At 46.3% G+C, this 25,685-nt stretch overlaps 1 protein-coding gene across 1 annotated transcript in view; it reads left to right on the top strand.

The window, feature by feature from the left end:
* The window catches only part of NUP205 (nucleoporin 205), a 1,887,652-nt gene that overhangs the window by 912,859 nt on the left and 949,108 nt on the right, over nt 1-25,685 (top strand). Inside the window, exon 22 of the mRNA XM_069628771.1 lies at nt 2,248-2,372. Within this exon, the coding sequence (XP_069484872.1) occupies nt 2,248-2,372 (125 nt within the window). The remainder of the gene's footprint in view (nt 1-2,247; nt 2,373-25,685) is intronic.

Below are 25,685 nucleotides of genomic sequence, written 5' to 3'. Positions count from 1 at the left end.
TTCTGCTGCAATGTAAAATAAAGGTTAAAAAATATATAACAAAGAGATACATTCCCTGCACTAGCAGCCTTCGGAAATGATCAGTGTACCCCCAAATGAAATGAGAGAAGCAGTTCAGAGAGGCACACCCGCCCTACTCACCTAAAAAATCAAAAGGATTCTGATGAAAAGTAGACCTGCTGGGGTACTCAGTTGAGGTCAATAGAGAAAAGTTGCAAAGTGTAAAAATTCATAACATAGTGCATTCAAAAGATCGCCATTACAGGTAAGTACCGGTTTTAGAAATGGAGCAATAAAACAGTGGGTTGACCCCTTTAGGGCCGGAAACAACAACCAAACATGCATTTTTCATTTTTAACATGGTCTGTGTCCCCCACCTCACTCCTTTTGAGAAACCTTTTCTTTTTTTAATATCTATTCCTCAGATCTAATATTTATATTGTTGTAGATGATTCCTTAATGCACAACATTTATGTGTGTGTGATATCTGTGACTTTTACCTGCCATATCCTTGCCTGATGGCAAAGCCAGAATGCGTTGTCACACTTACCGCTGAGATAGTTTGGTATAACTTGTTGGAAACCCTGTACACCAACCAAAGGTTGGTGTTCCATACCCGTTAGAAGAGAACTTCAGAAAAGCCTCTCAGTATTGAAAAATGAATGGTTAACAATTATAGTTGCATGTCTTTACACCTAAAGTATTTTTCATCGAAATTCTTTCACATAACTAAAAGTGTTTATCTACTGAAAATGTTATATCGAAAACCTGTGAACCGAATGTATTTTTTATTGGGGGTGGGAGTTCCCCGCAAATCTGTATACCAAATTCATTTTTTAAATTTGGGTGGTCTGCTCCCCCACTCCCCTGCAAGCCCCTGTTAACCATGGATAACCAAATTCATTTAAAAAAAAGTGTATTGGGGTCCCCACCGCAAACCCTTGTTTTCCGCCCTTAAAGACACCCCAAACATTCCCAAACAAATTTAACCCACCCAAAAATACATTATACCTTAACCATTTTGAATGTTACATTGTTATATTTAATAGCAATGTAACATTAAAAAAAGTTAACATTCGATATTAAAAAATTCAGTAAAAGATTTTTTCAATGAAAGTCTTTCACTAAACATTTGTAGGTGAAAAAGCTCTCATTGAAAATAATTTCGGTGAATAGTCTGTACACCGGCAACGATGTGACGAACGGGTATGTGGCCATATTAGATTGGCCTGTGTGAAAAGTATTCTGCTGATGGTCCCGCTTGAAGCACATTTTCCCTTCCTCTGAACTTGGGAACACTTTTCCAATTTCCTGAGGTAACAATTAGGAAAGTATATCTGGCTGTGCAGTGCCATGTAAATACAGGAAATGAAACTGCTGTTTCACTTCCTGTGGTATCATGTAGCTTCATTGTGGATACTTTGCTAATATAAGTATGCCATGATGTCAAAATGGTTGCAGCATACCCATTGAGATGTGTCTTAATGTCGAATAACTATTAGTTTGTGATAGAACTTGATTATCCACTTTTGCAAGAAAGACACGAGTACTGTTTTCTACATTAAGGTTGTTTTGAAGTAATTCTTTATCAGGGCATTCACAGCAATATTAGACTTTGCTTTTATCTTTGTCTTGACATGCTCATTTGGAAATAGTTTTCCTGACACTCTCTGTATTGTATTATCTGTTTTTAGTTCAACTTTGGCTCAAGAAGAAGAGATTGTGATCTCGAAACGCGTCAGCCGTTTACGTTAGACTTATTCTACAGGCACTTTTTGCTTAATGAAATTGTGAATTGATTACATTTTCATGTTTTCAATTGACATATATACAACCAGTGTTCTTTTTTGAATTATTATATCCTGTTTAATATTGTTATTTTGAATTAAGAAATTGTTAAACGTCTTGACGGGATTGTGATAGGGAGGGAATCGGGAGGGTTGCCATTTTTGGATTCTCTTCTTTTGTCTTAATTAGCATACCCATTGTTGCCTTCTCCTTTAATATTCATGGGGATTATGCAGTGCTAAAAAATGGTAGTCATAGAATCCGGGCAGCATGCAACTATTCTATGTTTGCCAGAAATGCTTACTGTAAACCTCTGTCCTTTGTGAACTCAGAAACGTGAAAAAGTTCCAGAGCTGTTGTGTTATAGTCTGTGGGCATAATGTCTTCAAGAAATTAAGTACCTTTTTTCTATAGACCTGTTCTGGGTCGATGTGATCTTTGTGTTTTCCCTCCTGTTAGGTGTTCTAGGATGTCCAAGGACCTGCCTCCATGCCATATTGGACATCCTCAAGAAAGGAACTGAAGGACGGACTGGACCCATAGCTGTACAAGAGTCTCCAAATCTTGCAGAGCTTTGTTTCCAGGTAGGTTTCTGCTTTTTGCAATATTTCACGATTTCTAGACTATACAATACATTTATATATACAGGGAGGAACAATGCTCCTTTGATCACAGAATAATGTACAATAGATAATAAATAAGATTTGACAGGAAGCACTGAGCTTCTTGCAATGGAGTGAGTTTGAGTGACATTCTGACCAGATTGTCGGGGGAAATAAATGGAACAGTCACGGGGGACAATACATGAGTGGGCATACGTAGATTATGTAACAACCAACATTAGAAATATTTAAGTGCAGGTAGGCTCTACAGCCAGTTGTGTTTAGGGATGTGAACATGATTGATGAAGTAGTAGAGTGGAGGCAGTAGAAAGTGAGGGACAGAGGCAGGGTCAAACCGAGCGAGAAATGTTAACTTGAAGGCAGATGGATATGTCGGTTAAGATGGTAACTCTTGGACGAGAAAGTGGGCTTTTAGTTTGGAAATAATGTACTTATATTTGTGTTTCTGGTTAAAAGACACATGGGTATGTTTTGGATACCTTTAAGCGTGATCCTTTCAGCAGAAATAGCGGAGACTGTATATTAGACTCAGCCATTAACATATATTTTATTTCTACTGCTTTTTCTTTGTATGTCTATTAGATAGTAACATATTTGAGCTTTATCCACTCCACAAGTATAGAAGGAATTTTTTCATGTGAAAGCATACCATTAAGAGACTCGAATGGCATCCTTAGAAATCTGCTGCTTTTAATTGATGTTAAGACCTACCGAAACACTGCTTAATTATGATTTTGTGCAATTTTATCTCCAACACAGCATATACAAAAGACTAAAACTACACATGTGCTGCACTTTTGCTTGCACATGTCAGAGGATTGTCAAATGACCTTACAACGGAGTGGTTTGAAATGTATCTCGTATAAATCAAACCCACTGACGCCATGTTTAAAATAAATGATGCTTTACTTCCCTTGCTTTGTTCTAATTGTTATGAGGAATCTGATTAGTACTTAAGACTATATCGCCCTTCATGAATTTCTTATATTTTTTAAAGTTGCACACATCACAATCTAAAGTGTGGCTAGTATACTTTGTATCTTTATAATATTTTCTTTTGTAACTTTGTGGTTATAAATGTGTCAAGAATGGGCTGGTCACTACGATTTCTTTTCTACTGTGTTTTTGACTTTTTACTCTTGTACTTTTGCATTTTACTGTATAATGCTATAAGTAGAACCATATAGTCTAAAATGGCCAATCAACAAGATTGCCTGTCGTTTAGCCATGTCCTTTGGCCTTACTGCCATCTCAGGCCCGGAATTGCCCTTTCCTGGGCAAAGCCTCTGCTTCCCCAGGGAAAGTGTAGATGTGTTTGTGTGTGTGTCCGGATGTGGGAGGCTGGGACTGTCTCGTCCATGGCCACATTTAGGTCATTGAGTGCCTGTTGTGCAAAATATTTGGGCAGTGGCTGTTCATGATTGGAAAGCCCCTGCCAGTTTGAATAGTGCAGATCCTTACCACTAGCGGACCCGGTGGCGACTGCAGTCTAAAGCTTGGATAAACAGGACTTGTGCAGCAATTCTTTCGAGCCATGACCGCTTCGGTTAAGTGCAGTTTGCTGAAGACCAGAGGACGACAGTTGCATGTGACTAGCATTGCCTCCAGCCATATCCCCGTGAAGGCCTGCACCTCTGTACTGATCACAAGAAGGCCCTCGTCTGTACCTCGACCCCTGGACCGGTGGGAACATCCAGTCTCGACTCCTGCTCAATTATCTGTGCCTGATGAGTCTTTTGATGTGTCCTTGGACCACCGAGTGGACTGACCAACTCTCTCCTGGACAACCTCGCTGCAGCTGTTGCTGTTCCAAGTGCATCTTTGGAGGATCGTCAACTTGCAACTTGTGCTACTAGAAGCCTGCTTCTGCATTTTCAGCCTTGCAGCCCTAACGGGAGCCATGAAGGTCCTGCTTCTTTGTTTGCTAACTGATTCAATTGTCACCGCTTGACCGTGGTGGCTCCCGTTGAGCTAGTCTTCTTTGCTCCCTGGCAGTCTGTTCTTTATTTCTTTCTGTGCTCAGAGAGGCTTTGCTCCACTTCACTGATGAGGCCCAAAAAGGCTGAAACACGTGTATGGGGTTGCTGTTGGTACTCTTGTTCAGAAGGGAATTGCCCTAGCATTTTGGTACTGGACTGCCCATGTGGGCGGGGCAAAGACTGATATGCAAATGGATATTTCCCATCTGTGAAAGGTACAGTGAGCAAAAAGCGATGGCTGCAAACTCTCAAAGTGGGGAAAAAAACCACAGAACAGGTTATCATGCCACGTTCTTTCTGGAGAGGGGCGCCTGCTACATTTTTTGTAATAATGTATTTGATAGTTGTGTGAATACTTAGTGACACATCTGAGGATGTCTTCCCTTCTCCTCTATGGGGAGACCGTGGCGTCCACAGTACTATAGTCCCCCTGGGGGTGGTGCACCGAAGGAGGGTCGCATGGAGAGGGAAGCCCCCTTTGGGATTGTGGAGGACTATTCTCCGGGAATGCTGTATTCCCCGCCTTAATGCATCCAACCCCTGGCAAGGATGGCACTCTATTAAGAGTGGCACAGGACACCCAGGAAGGGTTTGGGTGGCTGTGCCACAGTAAAGTGGACAGAGAAGTACACACACAGCTGAAAGCAAGGAGAACGAAGAGTAAGCAAGTGTAGTAAGGAAAAAGGTACAGAATGGATTCCCTCTTGGGGTGTATGCAGATATAGGAAGAGAGTATTCCACGAACCTTAGGAAAACTCTAACCTTCTGCACAGTTTGCTATAACAGAGGCCCACGCTGTTTGCTCATGGCTTGGAACAACAGCTATGGGTGTCTGTAACGTTGAAACTAGACAAGGGAAGGGGCAGAGGTTGTCTGACGGAAACCAACAAACAAGCTCTGTACAAGGGTATACAAACAGTACAAGAGAAGACACTAACAGATAAATCCAAGGGAAAGGAAGTCGAATAGCAAACTAGCAGAAGGAAATGAAGGGAAAGCCGTATAACAGGATTGGATAGGGAGAAAGAACTGAGGGTTGAAAACAAGGAAGAAAGCAAGGGAGCAGCAGTCAGGAAACAGGGGAACTGTCATAACAAAGTAAATAATGAATGTAAACTGAAGTGGATAGCAGAGGACGGTAGGGTACAAGGTAGAAAGCTCGGGAAAGCAGGGAAGCAATGGGCAAGTCCAAAAGGAGCAGGGCTGTAAGGAAGGAAGCCCCGAGGGAAAGGGCTTAGGGCAGCAGAGTGAAGCAGGCTGTACGGCAAGGAGCCCAGAAGGGCTGGGCAGCAAGGAGTGAGGCCAGAGGAGTAGGGCCGCTGACTGTAGAAGGCTGCAGGAGGATTGTAGAAGGCTGCTAGACTGGAAGCCCAGCGGACGAAGACTGTAGGTTGAAGGCAGTCGAGCGAGATCTGCTGTAAGGCAAAAGCCTGGGAGGCAGTGATGGAAGGTAGCAGCGGAGCGTGATCGGCTGCAAGGTAGGAGCCTGGATGACAAGGGCGGAAGGTAGCAGCGAAGCGTGATCGGCAGCAAGGCAGGAGCCTGGAAGGCAAGGATTGGAAGGTAGCAGCGGAGCGTGGTCGGCTGGAAGGCAAGGACGGAAGGTAGCAGCGGAGCGTGATCCGCTTCTATGCAGAGGAACTGCATACAAAGATACGTAGCTCGAAGCAAAAAGCTGCTGGAAGGACTCTAATGCAAGAGACTGAGCCCCTCCAGGCAGAAGCTTTTATACTGCCCAGCCCAGCACAGAGGCAGGCTAATTGGTCGCACCTGGCTAAGCACACCTGCAGACAATCGGCCACCTCCCTCTCTGTTCCTGAGCTGGTGGAAGCAGAGCAAATCCCTAGGGCTTCTGGGGATTGTAGTTCTGATGATCAATAGGAATAGCCAGGAATAGATGGTTATAGCCAAGTGCATTGTGGTAATTGAAGTTTGTTGGAAAAAATAGAAAAGTATCAAAGTCTCGAAAATGCAAAATAAGGTCCATATTGATCGCTGATGTATGCGCCCATGGCGCAGGCATGACAACCCCTTCTCAAATACCTATTTCCCCCCCCCCCCCCCACACCCCTCTAGGTAGAACAAATGTGCTCTGTTGCCAAGTCAGTCACTTTAATATGCTTGACAAACCTAGAATACAAGAGAATACTAAATATCTTGTATCTGACTTGAAAGTGAGTACTGTGAAGAAAAAGATCATTGAGAGTGCGAGGATCCAAGCAGAGTGAGCAGTCTAGCTTCTCATGAGATGTCAGGAGTTCAAAAGGAACAGCGCTGGTAGACAGAAGTAGAACACGCATCGGGCGGTGTTAGGCAGAAACCTGTGCAGTTCCCTCTGGGACCACTGCAAAAGATTTAAGACTACAGGTGTTTGGCAGTAAACCCACTTGGTAGCAGTCTGTACCACACAGATTCACTTGGTAGCTGTGGCTGAGCAGTCAGACTTCCCTCAAGAAGAGTTAGGCAGTATACAGAGTATTCACAATAGGTCAAGAGAACACAATAGAACAAGTAAACACTGACCAGGGCTTGGTGTAAAAGAGATATAATTATTTATTTAAAAACCACATCTAGAAAAACACACAGGCACCAATAGTAAGCAATTCAAAAACACGGCCACTAAAAGATATACACTCCCTTAGAAGAATATTACACAAGTCTTAAGTAAAGCCCCACTTATTTTCAGACAGCGGTGAGCGCTTAACGTATATGGCACTCTAATAATTCGTTTTAAAAGGGAGAGAAAACCAGAGTATAATGTGAAACAGATCCCAACACGTTCATAAGAACAAAACAAGAGAGGAAGGCAAGTAAAAACCGGGAAGTTAGAATTCAGTAGGCCGGATCCACTTTAAGAGGATCAGAACGAAATGTGTCCAAGGTCACACGGTTGAAGTGCACAAGAGTCTTGCAAAGGTTCAAAAAGAGTTGGACCAAAAGAAAGGGACCAGTTAGAGGGACAAGGCGGCCAGCCCAGTCCAGAAGGTTAAGGGGTTATTATTACCTTGTAGCAATCTTTAGAAAGGGAGGCCTGGCGGACACGGTACCTTAAAGTGGTGAGAATACTCCAGTGGGGGCAGTTGTTCCTGGCAGCGGATGCAAGTCGGTGCTTTGTCCGGGGGAAGAGAGGATCTCGTCGGGGAGGAAGACAGGAGTCTGTTGTGCTGCCAGAGAAGAAACCAGCCGCGGAGTTCTCAGGTAAAAGGAGCAGTCCTTTAATTCGCGGTCCAGTGTTAAGTGGCTATCCGGTTGCCGGGGTGCTTGGCACGGGCAATTCGACCACAAGACTTCCTGGGATGCGAAGAAGAGAAGGTAAAACTGGTCATGCCCACCAGTCAGGGGAAGAAGCCTCTCCAGCCGGAAGATCTTCTCCGTCATTGGGAAGTGGTGAGTCGGTTCCGCAGGGCTCCACCGGTGGTGTCGTCGTGGTAGGTCGGCTCAGCTTCTCCCTCATCGGATTCTCAGGTCCTGTGGCGACTTCTGAAGTTCCAATCCCCAAAGCCCTGCTTTTATGCAGCATACCCCCATTCACTCAGCCTAGCTGTCAATCAAACATGCTAAGTGGTGAGCCGGCTGGCTCACCACTTTGGCCAATCACACAAGAGTGCGACTTGAGTTACCAAGGTAACTCAGTCCAGGGTGCCTAAACCCCCTCCTACACCCCCTGTGGTACCCACACAGAGTGGCACCACTTTTGGAGGCTTCTGTGGAGAAGCCCGCCAAAAAGTGGAACAAAGGGCTCGACTTGGGTTGGAGTCACAGAAGAGAACACAAACGCCATTTTAGAATTGAGTTCTGGCAAAAAATACCAATCGGCAAATTAATATTAAATAAATAAACCAGTGGTATGTTCGAGGCTATGAGAATTAAATAATTAAAGTTGGTAGCCTCGAACAATGGAAAAATCCCATAGGGATATATTAGCGGTCGAATATAAAAAGTAGTATCCACTTCCACCAGCCAAAACTCGATCAGGGGGGACGGAGACGTGCCCCCTTGACTAACAGACCCCGGGGCAATCGAATTTCCCCAACCAGTACGTCCACAATATGATGGTTTGTACCGGTTTCCGCCAATAATTTGGGACTAGTAAAGCCAATGGTGACTTTACATGCCCTGGGAGACAGTAGTCAGTCCCAGGGTATGGAGTCTATGGTGGGGTGTCACTATGAAACCCCTATGTTACTGCACGGAGGGTGCTGTGTAACACACATAGTAAAAACACATGAGACCCTATGGAGTAACGGACCCCATAGCCCATAAAACACATTACCAGTCAAAGGAACACCATAAATCATGTCCAAGAGTGGGAGAAAGAGTCTCACTCTTGGCAGGAGAAAAAAACAAACTCCAGAAATCCAGCAAAGCTGCTGGGGGACTCACTAGGTTAGGAAATTCAGCCTAAAGAGAGAATTCTCCCTAAGTGGCGGGCAGAGAAAAGCCAAAGAAAAAGAAGCCACAAAGCGAGCAGAAGAACACATTCACCACGCAGCACCTCACTACCTCTCCCAGAGATTCATCAGACCAATCACAGAAAGACCCACTATAACCCCATACACCAACCTCCTCTTAGTGCCCAAGGTCTCTAGAGCGCATGCAGGGGGCTCAAGCTTTCCATTCATTGCTGCAACCTAATGGAATTCCCTGCCACACAACCTCTGGGGTATCTCCTCCCACCTAGGCGTCTGCAAGGAAATAAAAACACGGCTGTTTGCATCAATTCTCGGAACGCCTCCGAACACCTATCAATCAACCTACCACCTTGCAGGCCCTCTGCCTCTCATCCAAGAACGTACCATCTGCTTACTATCTCACTCATGTTCATTCGACCCATGCCAACATTGTTACGCCTCTTGTAACCAGTAAGCAATGCTGTAACATGCAAATAAGCTCTCTGTTGTAACAGCACCTCGATGCCCTTGGCTTGCTATTGCGCTTCATAAATAACAAATGCAGTCCAAGCTGGACGGACTATTCGGGCTGCTGCCGATGCGTACCTCAAGGCACCCCAGGCTCCGGTGAACCACCTGCGTGGCAGGAGGTGCAGCTGGGCAGAGGGAGATGCCTGCGGAACTGCTGCAATCCCTGTCATTCATCTGAAAGCTGCTGGAGCATCAGGGAACATCGCAGTGGCTGGAAGAATGCTTGTACCTACTGAGAAGCAGGAAACGGGTACGCAGCATTGGAGGTCTGGGGTAGCAACGGGGTGAATAGCCAGTGCCTATTTTGTGGCTGTTTTTGCCGGGTCCCAGTCCTGGCACTTGATTCGGGGGCAATGGCACTTATTGCGAGGCAGGGCTCAAGTCGGGGAACATGTGTGGACAACGTCCACCCACTTTTTGTTTTCAATTTTTTTTTTTTAAAGTGCTGCCTCCACCTGATAAAGACAGAGCGGTCACTGGGATTCGAAGCCAGTTCGAGTAGCTACAAGGCAAGAAACTTAGCATCGACACCACAAGAATAATTGAGCAAATGCTGTTGAAACATTAACTTTGACTTTGTACTGTTCAGGGCATGTTTTCTTACAGATCATGAGACACAAAAGTTGAACACCTTTTCCATTTACCAAGCAATGTGTTAAGAATTTTTTTTCGAAGGGATTGTGTCCTCCGACGTATTCCTTATCTTTGATAATTCGTCTCCAGCTTGCTGGCCTCGGAAAGTTTTTCTCAGTAGAGGGCACTGCGCGTCGACGTCCGCCGATGTCACCATGCCTATAAATAGCCACGCACGGCATCCGTTGCTTAGTTCCGTTTTTCCGCGCTTCGTGGGGCCTCGGAGTATCATTGCTCAGTTCAGTCAGATAAAGCCTCTTATATTTACTCGCTAAAACCAACTCGTGCTCGATGGCTTCTTCATCCGAACCGACGACTCTGTGGTCTGGTTTCAAAAAATGTTGATACTGCGGAAAGAAAATGTCAACAACGGTTCCTCACAGGATCTGCTTGTGGTGCTTGGGAGTCGAGCACCATTGTTCGGAGTGTGAGGACTGCATGTCCATGACGGCGAAAGCCTTGAAGGAGCGAAAGGGGAAGCTCGAGAGAGGTAAGTCAGTCAAAACCTCCTCGAAAGTTTCTTCGGCCGAGGCATTCGTCTCCTCGCCGTCGAAAGCATTCCCATTCTAGGTCTCGAAGTAGCTCCCACCACTCGTCGAGATCTAGACACTCAAAGAAGAGACGTCGAAGATCCCCTTCCTCGTCATCTTCTGTTTTCCCAGAAAGGGTCTCCTGCCCCACAAAACACAGCTCTCAGGCTGAGTGCGAGGAATTCAGGAAGAAAATGCTAAGCGTCTTCGAGAAAGCGGCCTCGACCCCCTCGAAGACAGCTGAGGGTGATACCCTCAAAAAATCGAAACGTCGCGAGTCGTTGCACCCGGCGAAAGAGTCCACCCGAGAGCGCCATGGGCCATCGGGTAAGAAGGCACCATCTTCGCCGTCGTCGAAGATCCCTTCGCATGGATCGGTGCCATCGACTCCATTGTCGAAGGGTTCTTCGATTCATCGGTCAATGGAATCGACGCCATTGCCGACATCGACGCTGATAAGAGAAAACCACAGCTACTTCACAGCCAAAGGTTATACCAAGAGCCTCCGGCACGACGCCGAGAACGCCGTCGATATCCTCGAGTAGGATCCCAATCCTCTCGAGTTCTTCGAGGCCTCTTCCAGTTTTCTCAACGCTTTTCTCGGCGCCTTTGAAGCCTGTCACATCGGCGTCGACGACATCAGCGTTTTCTCGCCCAATAATGACGAGTTTGGCTCCTTCTGCCTTAGAAATGGGTTTTACACCATTTCCGAGGTCAGAGTACCCCGGATTATCTTCAATCTATGAAGAAGGGGAGGATTCTGACCAGGAAAGACCCTTTTGGGTTGCAGAGGACCACACCACCTGTTTCAGAGGATTTTACCTCTGAGGAAAGAAGGTTGAAAGACCTACAAGAATCATTGCATGAGGCAAGTGGGCTGGACACTTCCCCAGAAGTGGAATTTGACAAACCAGACCCAGGGGAACATGCCGAAACACCCTATAGAACCCTGATGGCAAGGATTATTGAATTCATGGGTTGGTCTGCGCCTTCACCTGTTTTTCAACAGGCTGATCTTAGGCATACTCGAGAAAGGTCCACAGGAGGATCTTGTGGTCCCCTTCCATGCAGCCTTGCAAAGGAAAATTTCGTCAAATTGCGAAACTCCTGAGGTTATCCCTGCAGTCAATAAAAGATTGTCAGCCAAGTATAGGGTAGCTGCGGCTGACCCTGAATATTTATCAAAACACCTGACTCCAGAGAGCCTGGTGGTTCAAGCAGCAACTTCATCAAGCAGCAGATCCGCTTACCCTACTGTCCCACGGGATAGAGATGACAAAAGGTACGATTCTGTGGCAAAAAAGTCTTTTCTGTTTGTACGCTCGCCAGGTTCAGTCACGCACCGTGGGAGTGTGCTTTATCAGCGGCTGACTGCATACCGGAAGGAGAGGAAAAGGAAGCCTTCCTTAACATCATTAAAGATGGCAAAGATGCCATGTGCAAATCTCTTCAAACTGGCATCGATTCCGCTGACAGTATCAGCAGGGCCATGGCGGCAAGTACTACAATCCGCACGTATGCGTGGTTGCGAAAGTCTGGCTTTGATCCAGATGTACAGGCCAGACTTTTGAATATGCACTTTGACGGCTCTTCTTTATTCGATTAAAAAGGCTGATGACAGTCTGGAAAAGTTGCAAACATCTAAAGCAGCACCAAAATCTTTAGGAGCTGCAATCCGCCAAACTCCTTTTCGCCCCTCATGGAACCTCTGGGAGAGGAAAGTCCTTTCGTTATTATTCCGCATTCGGGAAAGGCAGAGGACAGCCGGCTCAAAGAGGCCAAAGAAGATCCACCTGAGGTGGACGGGTCAAAAGTACTAAAGCCGCAGCAGCATCAAGTGCCTCTTTACCCTCGGCATCTGCATCAGCCGCCCCCAAACCACTCTGAGGTCTTTCCACACAAAACACCTGTAGGGAGCAGGTTAACTCACCATCTGACGGAATGGCAGGCTATTACGTCAGATGCTTGGGCATTGGACACAGTTGCCCAGGGTTACTGCCTACCCTTTCTACACATCCCTCAGAGTCATCCACCGGGGCACAGCTCTCTAAAAGTTCCAGATCTGCTCCTCTTGCAGGACATTGTAGATCTGCTAGTGAAAGGTGCCATAGAACCAGTACCTGTAGCAGAGAGGAACAAGGGTTGGTAACCCCCCTACTTTCTCATACCAAAGAAGGACGGAGGACTTAGTCCCATCCTGGACTTAAGAGAATTGAACAAGTTCCTCAGGAAGGACAAGTTCAAGATGGTAAAACTCTCTCAGATCCTTCAGGCCCACCAGCATCTCAAACACACGAGATACCTGAAGTTCGCAATTGGCGGCTCTCATTATCAATTTCGAGTTCTGCCATTTGGGCTGACCTCCGCCCCGAGGGTCTTCACCAAGCTAATGTCGGTAGTTGCTGTGAGTATAAGGAGGGAAGGGATCCACGTCTACCCCTACCTGGACGATTGGCTGATCAGAGCTGTATCTTCGGAACAAGCTCATATCGAGCTAGATTATGTCTGCCACTTCCTTCACAAACTGGGCTTCTCCCTCAATTTAAAGAAGTCACAGATGATACCATCACAGAGACTCCAGTTCATTGGAGCGGTCCTGGACACTTCCCTGGGAAAAGCCTTGCCACCAGAGGTGAGGGCTCAAGATATTCTGAAGATGGTCACCAAGTTTCAAAATACCCAACGTCTCTCAGCCTTTGACTTTTTGAGGTTGCTAGGCCTCATGGCATCCTGCATCTTCCTTGTGCCAGAGGCTCGCCTGAGAATGAGATCTCTTCAGTGGGCACTGTGAACTCAGTGGTCGCAATTCTCAGGGAGAATGACAGATCTCCAGATTCCGGACAAGGTAGCCCGCGACCTTCAATGGTGGGCCTATCCAGAGAACATCTTGAACGGAGAACTGTTTTGGCAACCATGGCCGGAGATAACAGTAGTCACAGACGCCTCACTCACGGGGTGAGGTAAACCCCCCCCCCAATACAATTTTCCATAAGGACAAAGTTGTCCTACAGGTGAAGCCTAATTTCCTCCCAAAGGTGGTTTCTGAATTTCACATCACTCATAAAATTACCTTACCTTCGTTCTACCCTCCTCCCCATCCGGGGAAAGAGGAAGAATGGCTACATAGGCTGGACCCAAGGCGAGCTTTAAGCTTTTATATCAGCAGACTGGCTAGGATTAGGCAAGCAGACCAACTATTTGTAGGATACTCTGGTCACAAGGTGGGACTACCCATAACAAAACAGACCATTTCCAGGTGGATCATTTTGGCGATTCTGGAATGTTACAACCTGGCAGGGAAAGAGCCACCCCAAAATCTTAGGGCTCATTCAACCAGGGATATTGCAGCCTCTTCGGTCCTCCAAAGAGGGGTACCGGTCCGAGGCATATGTGCGGCTGCCACATGGTCGTCCGCACATAAATTCACAAGCTTTTACAACCTGGATTCCTCCACTAGTCAAGAGACCAGATTTGGCAAAGCCGTACTACATTCGGTTCATTCCTAAAAGGCATACATGACATTATTACTCCCACCTCCAATTACATGCCACTGCTATGGGAGTCTAAGATAAGTAATACGTCGGAGGACACAATCCCTTCGAAGAACAAGTTACTTCTTACCTTGTAACTTTCTTTCGATGGGATGTTCCTCCGACGTATTCCTTATCGCCCCTCCCATCCATCCCCGCAGTAATACTTCCCTTGTGGTTGCAGCTTACGCTCCTTCAAGGTCAATAACCAATTCAGGCATGACTTATCTTATGCTACAAAACAGAACTGAGCAACGGATGCCGCGCGTGGCTATTTATGGGCATGGTGACGTCGTCGCCGATACGGTGGCTGTCGAGGGACATCGACTCGGCGGACGTCAACGCGCAGCGCCCTCTACTGAGAAAATATTTCCGAGGCCAGCAAGCTGGAGACGAATTATCAAAGATAAGGAATACGTCGGAGGAACATCCCATCGAAAGATCATTACAAGGTAAGAAGTAACTTGTTCTTCTCCTCGGAAAAGCTTATTTGTCCTTTGAACTTTCTTGACTTGGGAAAGCCATCCAACAATGGTGGCAGGGGTAGCATTTTGCCCGTTTGACACAAGCTAGGGCGATCCGAAACCTAACCAGAACCTTTTCTAGCCCCACTATTTCCAACTTTGAGAAAGGATTGACTCAACGCATTTTTCGTTACTAGCGGATTGTGTACACTAGAAGGAAGCGGGTCTAGCTTCCATTTAAGCGGCTGTGACTCTCACCAAACTAAAACCTTCAACCTGTCCGATATCCCAAAAGAACCAATGGAGTTGGCTCTCTCCAGTAGTGGGTGGCGTAGTAAGAGCCCTGACCCCACTATCCAATACCAAAGATTAGAAACCGATGATTTCCACTCTGGGAGCGGTAATAGGTTCGGACTTAACTTCACTTCTCGAACTTTCCAATTCATTTATCTGGTTTAGAGGAATGTTGAGGGAAATTGTTACGAACTACTAAGTCCCTATGTCTGCCAGATCCCTGGGAGTGAGAACATAATACTCTCCTTGGACCTTCAGGTCGATGTACTTCCCGATCTAGTCTCATATTTGAGCCTGAGACAGAAGAGGTGATAATCTTACCACTCTAAACTTGTGATCAAAACATCCAAGTAATAATCTTGAATTTGTTTGAGAACCCTATTAAAATTCAGAGGGGAGGACGAGTCGGGAATTTGAGTTATGAAGGCTCTCACAAGGTCCACAAACCAATTTAGAGGACCTTTTCCTTGACCCTAGGACCCAAGAAAGTCATTCAGAAGTGGAAACTGAGCCCCGCTTTAACTTGGAGTATGATCATGCCAAGGGCGTAGTCTCATGCGAAAATAGCAACCTTCCCAATTCTCTAGCCTCATGGGAAAGTTAATCGTCATTGAGTACGGAGCATGAACAGGTTGGGAATTCCATCTCCCACCTTGAAAACCCAGGAATACCCACACACATCGGTAGCAGTGACTTTGTGGTGACACATACTGATGAAAGTGCGAGAGTCGGGCCCCAACAAAGGTAGCATCCCTGGACAGATCCATGGATGACTCGGGTTGGGAACCTGTGAAGGTTGAAGAAAACCAACCCCTTAGCGTAAATTTTCCTCCCATCTTTCCACCCATTAACAGTGTCCATGAGGTTCAGGAAAACTTAGACACCCTCCAAGTCCCTTCTGATAAAGCCTCATCTACAACCAAGTTCCTATTGGAAGAGAAAGAGATACCATTCAACTTTTCTCTCCCACAAAAGACTAGCCAGATCCCTCGTGGGAGGCATTTGTATTCCCTTCAGGGTATTGCGTTTTAAAAGACCATTCTTAGAAAGAAGGGGACATACAGGAGAGTTATCGAGATCTCCAAACCTATCTTCCTGTTACACCAGAATAAAAGTGATATTCTTGTGGGGGGAAGGGCCATCCAACTAGGCATTTCTCATTGAATTCCTTACGCCCTAAAGTACAGCAGAGGAAGAAAATCCCAAGGAAATCCATGACCCAGAAAAATTAAACATCCAGTTGTCTCCCTGTTAAGTGCCCAGACATCTTCCATAGGTGTTGAGGTAGAAAAAAAGGGAATAAAGGGAACCCTCTAAAAGGTAAAGGAAACCAGATATAAAGGGAAGGACGCATAACTTTTTGCATATAACCATCACCGAGAATACCGAGTCCCCGCTACCATTCAGAACAAACAGGACTGGGCCCACCTAGATATGGTAAGAGGTGCACAATATGTCCTAAATACTACTTGTAGGATGGAAGGGAACCGGAAAGAAACAAGTTGGATTTGTACATGGACACACACGCAACTACTCTGTAGTCTGACTCCCTATTGCCATCTTGGGAAAGGAACCTTGGGTGACAATGGCCGTGATCTCCAGATTGACGGTTCAGTTGGTCATCGGGAGTGAAGTTTGCCAGTTTCATAAGTGGTTATCCTCGATCACCCAGATAGAAGTCAAGTTAAGTCCAGTAGGTTTAGATGGCTTAAGGACCCACACTAGGTAAGTGTTTGGAACCCATGTGGAGAGGACACTTGCTTGCCAGGAGAGTGAACCAAGCTATATTGCGAGTCTGTGGACCCACGCCCACATGAACCATGAAAGGCTATTAGTTTGGCAGGAGGGTGGACCAAGCTGTATTGCAAGTCTGGAATATGCACCTATGTGAGAGGTTGAAAGGGTCAAGGACCCTTGAATTGCTCAAAAGGAATCCTACAATTTTTGGAGACAAGGTAAGGAATTGTGAAACTAAGCAACATATCCCTGTGAATTGTCCAGTGACATTTGCCTTTAAGAGGAGTATCAAGAGCCCCAAAGGAAGGGGACAGGGAAGAATTCTAAGGGCAAAGTGCACGACCCTAGCGTGGGAATCTTATATTTATGAATATTTTTAATTACATCACTTTTGATTACCAGAGAGACTGGGAACGTTTCTGTTGATTGAAAACACAAAACACTTGTTACTTTAAGACAAGATCATCCTTGCACAATTGCTTTAGACTGTTAGTCTTGGGACAGAAGCAGGTTTTTCGACACAAGTGTGTTGGACTTTCTTTTTTTTGCATTTCCTGACAATTTCACTAGTTTTCTTTGTGTAGAGCCCCCCTTTTATCTTTAGGCATAGAGCATTTTTCCAACCCTTTCTTATTTTAATAAAAGTATTTACCCAAAAACATGTCAGAGCCTTACTTCTGCACCCTTACATTACCTGAAGGTTTCATTTCTTGCTGTGTATTTTAAAAGACCTACGAAATCATAGTATATTTATATGCTTCTTTGTATAACTGGAATTATTGGCGTGCTCTGTTTCTCATTGTATCCCTAGAACACTCTCAAAACCCTCCTGATTAGAAGCCTTGACCATCTGCTACCTACCTTGGTTAGGTTTGGCTAGACTTCAGTGTCTTTCCTATTAACAATTATCGGTTCGTCTCCCAAAATCCACCCTCAGGATTATTTCTGGAAATCAATTTTAAAATCTAATCTTGTCTGCCCTAGTCTATTGCGCAATTTCTCTCTCTCTCAGCACCTCTTGTGACTAACAGAACTGTAACATCCTGAAGACAGTTCACTTTGGTTTGCAAGAGGCTTCTCTGCACCACATGCCTCAACTTGTCTAATGTTGGATCCACTTCTTCCAATAAATTATTCTCACTGGTTTGCTTTCTCAGGGCCTCATGTGCCACATCAGGGAATGAAAGGACTGTAGATCCTTCTTTACAGTTCTCCTTGATCTTCGGTTTCAAGTTATGAAATTAAAACTCACACCATGCAACTCTTATCACCTTTCTCGGCGCCATCACTAATGTGGGGATCTAGGAAGCCAACTGAATTGACATGCAAAGGTTTCTCACGCTTAAGTTTAACAAAACGTCTTGCTTGGTAACAAATCCAAGTAGTCAGGCAGAGTCCTAGGAGATCAGGGGTGGGTGGGATGTCCACTTGACATCAAGAGATGTGCAAGTATTAGATTGTCCACAAAGTTATATACTAAGAATATACTATTCATTAAAATCATATATGAATTAAAGGCAAGCGCCTACAAACCAATAACTTCACACATACAGTCACTGTTTGGTAACACGAAGGTTGGTTACATTCCACTGTAGGCATTAAGACGTTGTGGCAAACCAGAAGGAGGGCGGAGGTCTCGGGGTTGTTTTATTTGTTAAGAAGGATTTCTAGAATCTGGCCAGATGGCCAGGTTTTAGGAAGCCACCCTAGTTATAGTGAACAGGGGAACTCTGATAGATTAGCCAAAACCAATCCAGGTACGCGTGGATTGTGGTCAAGGTTATTCTCTGGAGATTTTGAGTGGGGTCGGTGGTCCACAGTGAGTCCACACAGTGAAACACACAATTCAATTTGGACAAGTAAGTACAAAATACTATTTTGAAGGGATTGTGTCCTCCGACGTATTCTTTATCTTTGATATTTGTATCTCCAGCTTGCTGGCCTAGGAAATTTGTTTTCCCAGTAGAGGGCGCTGTGTGTCGACATCCGTCGATTAGGTGTTCCTCGACGGCCACCGTATCGACGCCGACGTCATCTTGCCTATATATGGCCACGCGCAGCGTCCGTTGCTCAGTTCCGTTTTTCCGTGCTTCGTGTGCTTCGGAATACCGTTGCTCAGTTCATCAGTCGATATATATTCATATTTCCTTGAGAAAACCGACTCGTAGTCGATGGCTTCCTCCTCCGACCCGACGACTCCTCGGTCCGGTTTCAAAAAATGCTGAGACTGTGGGAAGAAAATGTCGTTGACGGATCCTCACAGGATCTGTTTGTGGTGTCTGGGAATCGAACACCAGTGTTCGGAGTGTGAGGAATGCCTATCCATGACGGCGAAAGCCTTAAAGGAGCGTAAGGGGAAGCTCGAGAGAGGTAAGTCAATTTTAACTTCCTCGAAAGTTTCCACGGTAGAGTCAAGACATTCGTCTCCTCACTGTCGAAAGCATTCTCGGTCTAGGTCTCGAAGTGGCTCCCACCACTCGTCGAGGTCTAGACACTCGAAAAAAAGACGAAGAAGATCCCCTTTATCGTCGTCTTCTAGTTCCCCTGAAAGAGTAAATTGCCCCACTAAGCACAGCTCTCAGGCTGAGTGGGAGGAATTCAGAAAAAAGATGCTAAGCGTCTTCGAGAAAGCGGCCTCGTCCCCCTCGAAGTCAGCTGAGGGTGATACCCCGGGTGAAAAGCCCAAAAAATCTAAACGCCGCGAGTCGAAGCACCCGGCGAAAGAGTCGACCCGAAAGCGCCATGAGCCATCGGGAAGTAAAGCATCTTCGACGCCATCGTCGAAAGCCCCTTCGAAGCATAGATCGGCACCATCGACGCCGTTATCGAAGGGTTCTTCGACGCATCCGTCGATCGAGTCGACGCCGGCATCGACGCCGATAAAAGAAAGACCCACGGCTACTCCACAGCCAACGGTAACTTCGAGAGCCTCCGACACGACGTCGAGAACGTCGTCTATATCCTCGAGCAGGTTGTCCTTCGTTCTTCGAGGCCTCTTCCAGTTTTCTCGACGCCTTTGTTGGTGCCTTCGAGGATTTTTACATCGGCGTCGACGACATCGACCTTTTCAAGGCCACTGATGGCTCCCTCTGCCTTAGAGATGGGTTTTATACCATTTCACAGACCAGTGCATCCCCCCTTAACTTCAATTTTTGAAGAAAGGGAAGATTCTGATCAAGAAAGGCCTTGTGGGCTGCAGAGGACCACATTACCTGAACCAGAGACTTTTGCCTCTGAGGAAAGAATGTTGAAAGACCTTCAGGATGCATTACAGGAAGCAAGTGGCCTAGACACTTCCCCAGAAGTGGAATTTGTCAAACCAGACCCAGGGGAACATGCTGATACCCCTTATAGAACCCTAATGTCTAGAATTATGGAGTTCATGGGTTGGTCTGCGCCTTCACCTGTTTTTCAACAGGATGACCTCACAGATATTCTGGATAAAGGTCCACAGGAGGATCCTGTCGTTCCCTTTCATTCTGCTTTACAAAGAAAGATTTTGACTAACTGGGAAACTCCTGAAGTTGTACCTGCGGTTAACAAGAAGTTGTCAGCGAAATATAGGGTATCTGCTGCTGACTCTGAATACCTATCTAAGCACCCTACTCCAGAGAGTCTTGTGGTCCAGGCTGCAACTTCATCAGGCAGTACTTCTGCTTACCCTACTGCTCCTCAGGATAGGGATGATAAAAAATATGATGCCATGGCTAAGAAAGTCTTCTCAGCCTGTAGCATGGCTTTAAAATCTATTAATGCAACTTGTACGTTCGCTAGGTTCAGCCACACCCTTTGGGAGTGTGCTTCATCGGCGGCTGACTGCATCCTGGAAGGAGAAGGGACGCATTTTTAAATATCATCAGAGATGGTAAAGATGCAATGTGTGAGTCCCTTCAAACTGGCATCGATTCTGCTGACCGTATCAGCAGGGCCATGGCGGCAAGCACCACAATCCGCAGGCATGCGTGGTTGAGAAAGTCCGGCTTTGCTTCTGACGTACAGGCCAGACTTTTAAATATGCCCTTTGACGGTTCTTCCCTATTTGGTAAAAAGGCGGATGACAGTTTGGAAAAACTACAAACATCTAAAGCAGTAGCTACGTCACTAGGTGCTGCTATCCGACAAACTAATTTTCGTCCCTCAGGATCCTCTGGGAGAGGAAGGTCCTTTCGCCATTATTCCTCATATGGAAGAGGCAGAGGACGACCGACTCAAAGAGGCCAAGGAAAATTTACCCGTGCTGGACAGGGTAAAGGAAAGAAAGCCGCATCAGCAGGAGCCGCTTTACCTTCGGCAACTGCATCAGCCGCTCCCAAACCACTCTGAGGTCTCCCATCACAAGACACCTGTAGGGGCAGGTTAACTCACCATCTGACGGAATGGCAGGCTATTACGTCAGATGCTTGGGCATTGGAGACAGTTGCCCAAGGTTACTGGCTGCCTTTTCTACGCATCCCTCTGAGACATCCACCGGGGAACAGCCCTCTGAAAGTGCCGGATCTGCTCCTCTTGCAGGAAGTTGTAGACCTGGTAGAGAAAGGTGCCATAGAACCGGTACCTGTAGCGGACAGGAACAAGAGCTGGTACTCCCCCCCCCCCCCCCCCCCCCCTACTTTCTCATACCAAAGAAAGACAGAGGACTGAGACCCATCCTGGACTTGCGAGAATTGAACAAGTTCCTCAGGAAGGACAAGTTCAAGATGGTAACCCTCTCTCATATCCTTCAGGCCCTCCAGCTTCAGGACTGGTTGGTATCTCTGGACCTTCAGGATGCTTATTTCCATGTGCCTATCCATCCCAAGCACAGGAAGTACCTGAGGTTCGCAATTGGCAACTCTCATTATCAATTTCGAGTTCTGCCATTTGGGCTGACCTCCGCCCCGAGGGTCTTCACCAAGCTAATGTCGGTTGTGGGTGCAAGTCTAAGGAGGGAAGGGATTCACGTCTACCCCTACCTGGACGATTGGTTGATCAGAGCAGTTTCTTCGGAACAAGCTCGGATCTAACTAGATTATGTCTGCCACTCCCTTCACAGGCTGGGCTTCTCCCTCAATTTAAAGAAGTCACAGATGATACCATCACAGACTCCAATTCATTGGAGCAGTCCTGGACACGTCCCTGGGAAAAGCCTCGCCACTAGAGGTGAGGGCTTAAGATATTCTGCAGATGGTCACCAGATTTCAAAATGCCCAACGTCTCCCAGCCTACGATTTTTTGAGGTTCCTAGGCCTCATGGCATCCTGCATATTCCTTGTGCCAGAGGCCCGCCAGAGAATGAGATCCCTTCAGTGGGCACTGAGGACTCAGTGGTCACAATTCTCAGGGAGGATGACAGATCTCCTCCGGATTCCGGACAAGGTAGCCCACGACCTTATATGGTGGGCCTCTCCAGAGAACATCTTTCAAGGAGAACTGTTTTGGCAACCATGGCCGGAGATAACAATAGTCAGACGCCTCACTCACAGGGTGGGGAGCCCATGCCAACGACTTGACCATCAGCGGTCGTTGGTCTCCATCGGAGTCCAGACTACACATCAACCTGTTGGAGCTGAGAGCCATCAGACTGGCACTGAAGGTTTTTCTGCCGTCTGTACGGGGAAGAAACGTCCTGATAGTGACGGACAATACACTGGCCATGCACTACCTCAACAAAAGAGGAGGCGTAGGGTCACTGCCACTGTGCAGAGAGGCGATGCAGCTCCGGTTTTGGGCAATTCAGGAAGGAATCTCTCTATCGGCAATTCACCTAGCCAGAGAGAAGAACTTGACAGCGGACACTCTGAGCAGGCAGAACAGAGTCCCACGAATGGGAGATAGCTCAGGAAGTCCTTCAAGAGTTCTTCGCCCTTTGGGGAACCCCTCATGTGGATTTGTTCGCCACCAGTATCAACAGGAAGTGCGACAGATTTTGCTCAAGGGAATTTCCCCCGAGAGGAGCTCTAGGAGACGCGTTCGTAGTGGACTGGGAGTTTCCACTCCTTTACTTGTTCCCACCAGTCCCTGTTATTCCTCAAATGATCAGGAGGTTGAGAAGGTTTCGGAAGACCATGATCCTAATTGCCCCGGATTGGGCCAGGAGAACGTGGTACCCGGACCTTCTGGACATGTCCATCTGTCCTCCAATTCGTCTACCGTACAGAGAGTATCTTCTCTCGCAGAAGGGAGGTCAGGTTCTCCATCCAGCAATCAAGACCCTCAACTTTCACGCTTGGTATCTGAAAGGTTGAGATACAAGGATTGGGACCTTCCAGATGACGTCCTGGAGGTGTTGCTTTCAGCCAGAAGACCAGCAACTAAGACTCTATACCGCTGCCGTTGGAATACATTTTGCAGCTGGTGCAGAGAAAAGAATATCAAACCCTTTTCATGTGGTACACCTGCGGTGTTATCCTTCTTACTTTATTTGGCAAATTCAGGCCTTCAGATTGGCACTATTAAGGGCTATCTCGCAGCGCTATCGATCTTTAAGCGCACTGCAGAGGAGCCATCGTATTTCAAAATTCCATTGGTAATACAATACCTGAAAGGTCTAACTAATGTTTACCCTCCAAACCATTCCAAGTTCCCTTATGGGACTTAAATCTAGTTTTAAACTTCCTTAAAGGTGCTCCTTTTGAACCACTCCACTCTTGTTCATTGAAGTTTCTTACCCTCAAAACTGTTTTATTGGTAGCATTAACATCTGCTAGAAGGGTTAGCGAGATACAAGCCCTTTCTTGTAAACCTCCTCATACAACTTTTCACAAGGGCAAAGTAGTGCTACAGGTGAAGACTAACTTCCTCCCAAAGGTAGTTTCGGAATTCCACATTACTCAGAAGATTACTCTACCTTCATTCTATCCTCCTCCCCATCCGGGGAAAGAGGAAGAGAGACTACACAGGCTGGACCCTAAGCGAGCCTTGAGTTTTTACATCAGTAGACTTGCTAAAATTAGACAAGCAGACCAACTCTTTGTAGGTTACACAGGACATAAATTGGTATTACCAATAACCAAACAAACCATCTCCAGATGGATTATTTTAGCCATTCTGGAATGCTACAAATTGCCAGGGAAAGAGCCCCCCAAAATCTAAGGGCTCATTCCACCAGAAGTATTGCAACATCCTCAGCTCTTCAAAGCGGGGTACCAATTAGAGACATATGTGCGGCTGCCACATGGTCATCCGCACATACCTTTACCAAATTTTATAGCCTGGAAATTTTAGAGACTAGATTTGGCAAAGCTGTGTTACACGCTGTTCATTCTTAAAGGGTAATATGGCATCTCTTACTCCCGCCTCCAATCACATACCACTGCTATGGGAGTCTATCAAAGATGAGGAATACGTCGGAGGACACAATCCCTTCAAAGAAATAGTTATTTCTTAACTTGTAACGTTCTTTCGATGGGATGTTCCTCCGACGTATTCCTTATCGCCCCTCCCATCCATCCCCGCAGTAACATTTCCCTTGTGGTTGCAGCTTACGCTCCTTCAAGAGTAGTAACCATTCATACAATAACTACTTTACTCTACAAAACGGAACTGAGCAACGGACGCTGCGCGTGGCCATTTATAGGCATGATGACGGTGGCCGTCGACGCACAGCGCCCTCTACTGGGAAACATTTTTTCCGAGGCCAGCAAGCTGGAGATAAAAATATCAAAGATAAGGAATACGTCGGAGGAACATCCCATCGAAAGAACGTTACAAGGTAAGAAGTAACTTGTTCATTTATTCTATGCCCAAAAGCATGCACTATGAAATGAAATATCAGGTGATACTATCACACAATACTCCATTGTCAAACATTTATACAATCACCTTTATGTTCTTAGAAATGCATTCAATAAGTTAGACAAGAAAAATAAAGTAGGTAGTGAGGCAGTGACATGAAACCATTTCACAAGAATATGCCGTAACTTTATAAGTCCAATCCATATGATGTTATGGGGCCTTGTGTCCAAATGCCACAAAGCTGCTTCTTAGCAGAGGGGATTGATGTTGGAACAGTTCTTGTGGTGGCATAATGTTGCAGAAGATATTCAACAAAGTTACACGTAGGTAAAATTATATTCTTATCCTTTAGATACAAGCTCTTAGATTCAACAATCAAAAAGTATTAGAATGGAATGACCAAAGTTAATTCTTAGGTTTATTCTAAGGTGAACTGGGGGAAGTGAATACATTACAACTACTCATCCTCCTGACTCCAGTTTTCTCAGATGTCTAGGTGTTTTGGCTTGGAGTCACTGGAGGTAGGTTTTCCCTCCATTGGATCCAGGGAAAGTTGCCCAGGACCTGAGGGTCAACCATTCTTCTGGTCAGTTCCAGGAGCAGAGTGCAACCCTTTGCGCAGAAGAAATACAGAATACACCGATGCAGACCTCTTGAGGACAGGACACTTCACCAGACGGGGGAAGATGAGTTCCAGCAACGGCGACAGCAGGCGTCTTTCCACTCACATTGAAGACATTCCAGAGCAGGATCCCTTAAAGCTGGGATGCTGATATTAGTCAGGAATGCGCTTTATCCCACAAGCTGGTGAACAACAATGTGCCGGCGATGAATGCGGAACAGCAACGATACTACCAAGGTAGCCGAGTGGAGAGCTGGTCGGTCCACCAGTTGGTCCCCGGACACTTCAGAGTGCTCAGTATGGCTGGTTCCTTGGGAATGCGCCAAGGGTGGTCCCACCAGCCCAAGGGCTGAAGCACCGCTCAGGGCTTTCTCAGTAGTCCAGCAGGACTTCACTGGTCCGAACTCAGGAATGGATGCTGGGCCTCTTCAGGAGTCATCCATGCATCTTCAGTCGGCTGCTTGTCTGCGCAGTATACTTGGCTCCAACGCTGATCTGAACAAATAGCTGCAGGAATTCTCTTCTTATCCTAAATCCTGGCTGGAATCAAGTCCAAACCCACCAATTGTACAGATCTGCTCCATTCAAACCAGCCGTGGTAAGGGACCACTGTGGGTTTCACTCATGCCAAACACCTAGACTGTCAGGCACCAAGGATGTGGAAATGGACCAGACAGCCCCACCCCCTTCCTGGATGAAGTAGAAGCAAAGGCATCACTAGCCCTCGAAAGCAGCAGTTTTCCTGGGCAAGTTCATGACCTTATATGGTATTTTCTGACCTGAAAAGTGTAAGCGAGGCATGGTATCACAGGTATGACACTGACACAGGATTTGCAAGTTTCAATACCTT

Source organism: Ambystoma mexicanum, chromosome 12 (genome assembly GCF_040938575.1).
Source record: "Ambystoma mexicanum isolate Mex_15411 chromosome 12, UKY_AmexF1_1, whole genome shotgun sequence".
Taxonomy (NCBI): Eukaryota; Metazoa; Chordata; class Amphibia; order Caudata; family Ambystomatidae; genus Ambystoma; species Ambystoma mexicanum.
This window is presented reverse-complemented; position numbering and strand designations above follow the sequence as displayed.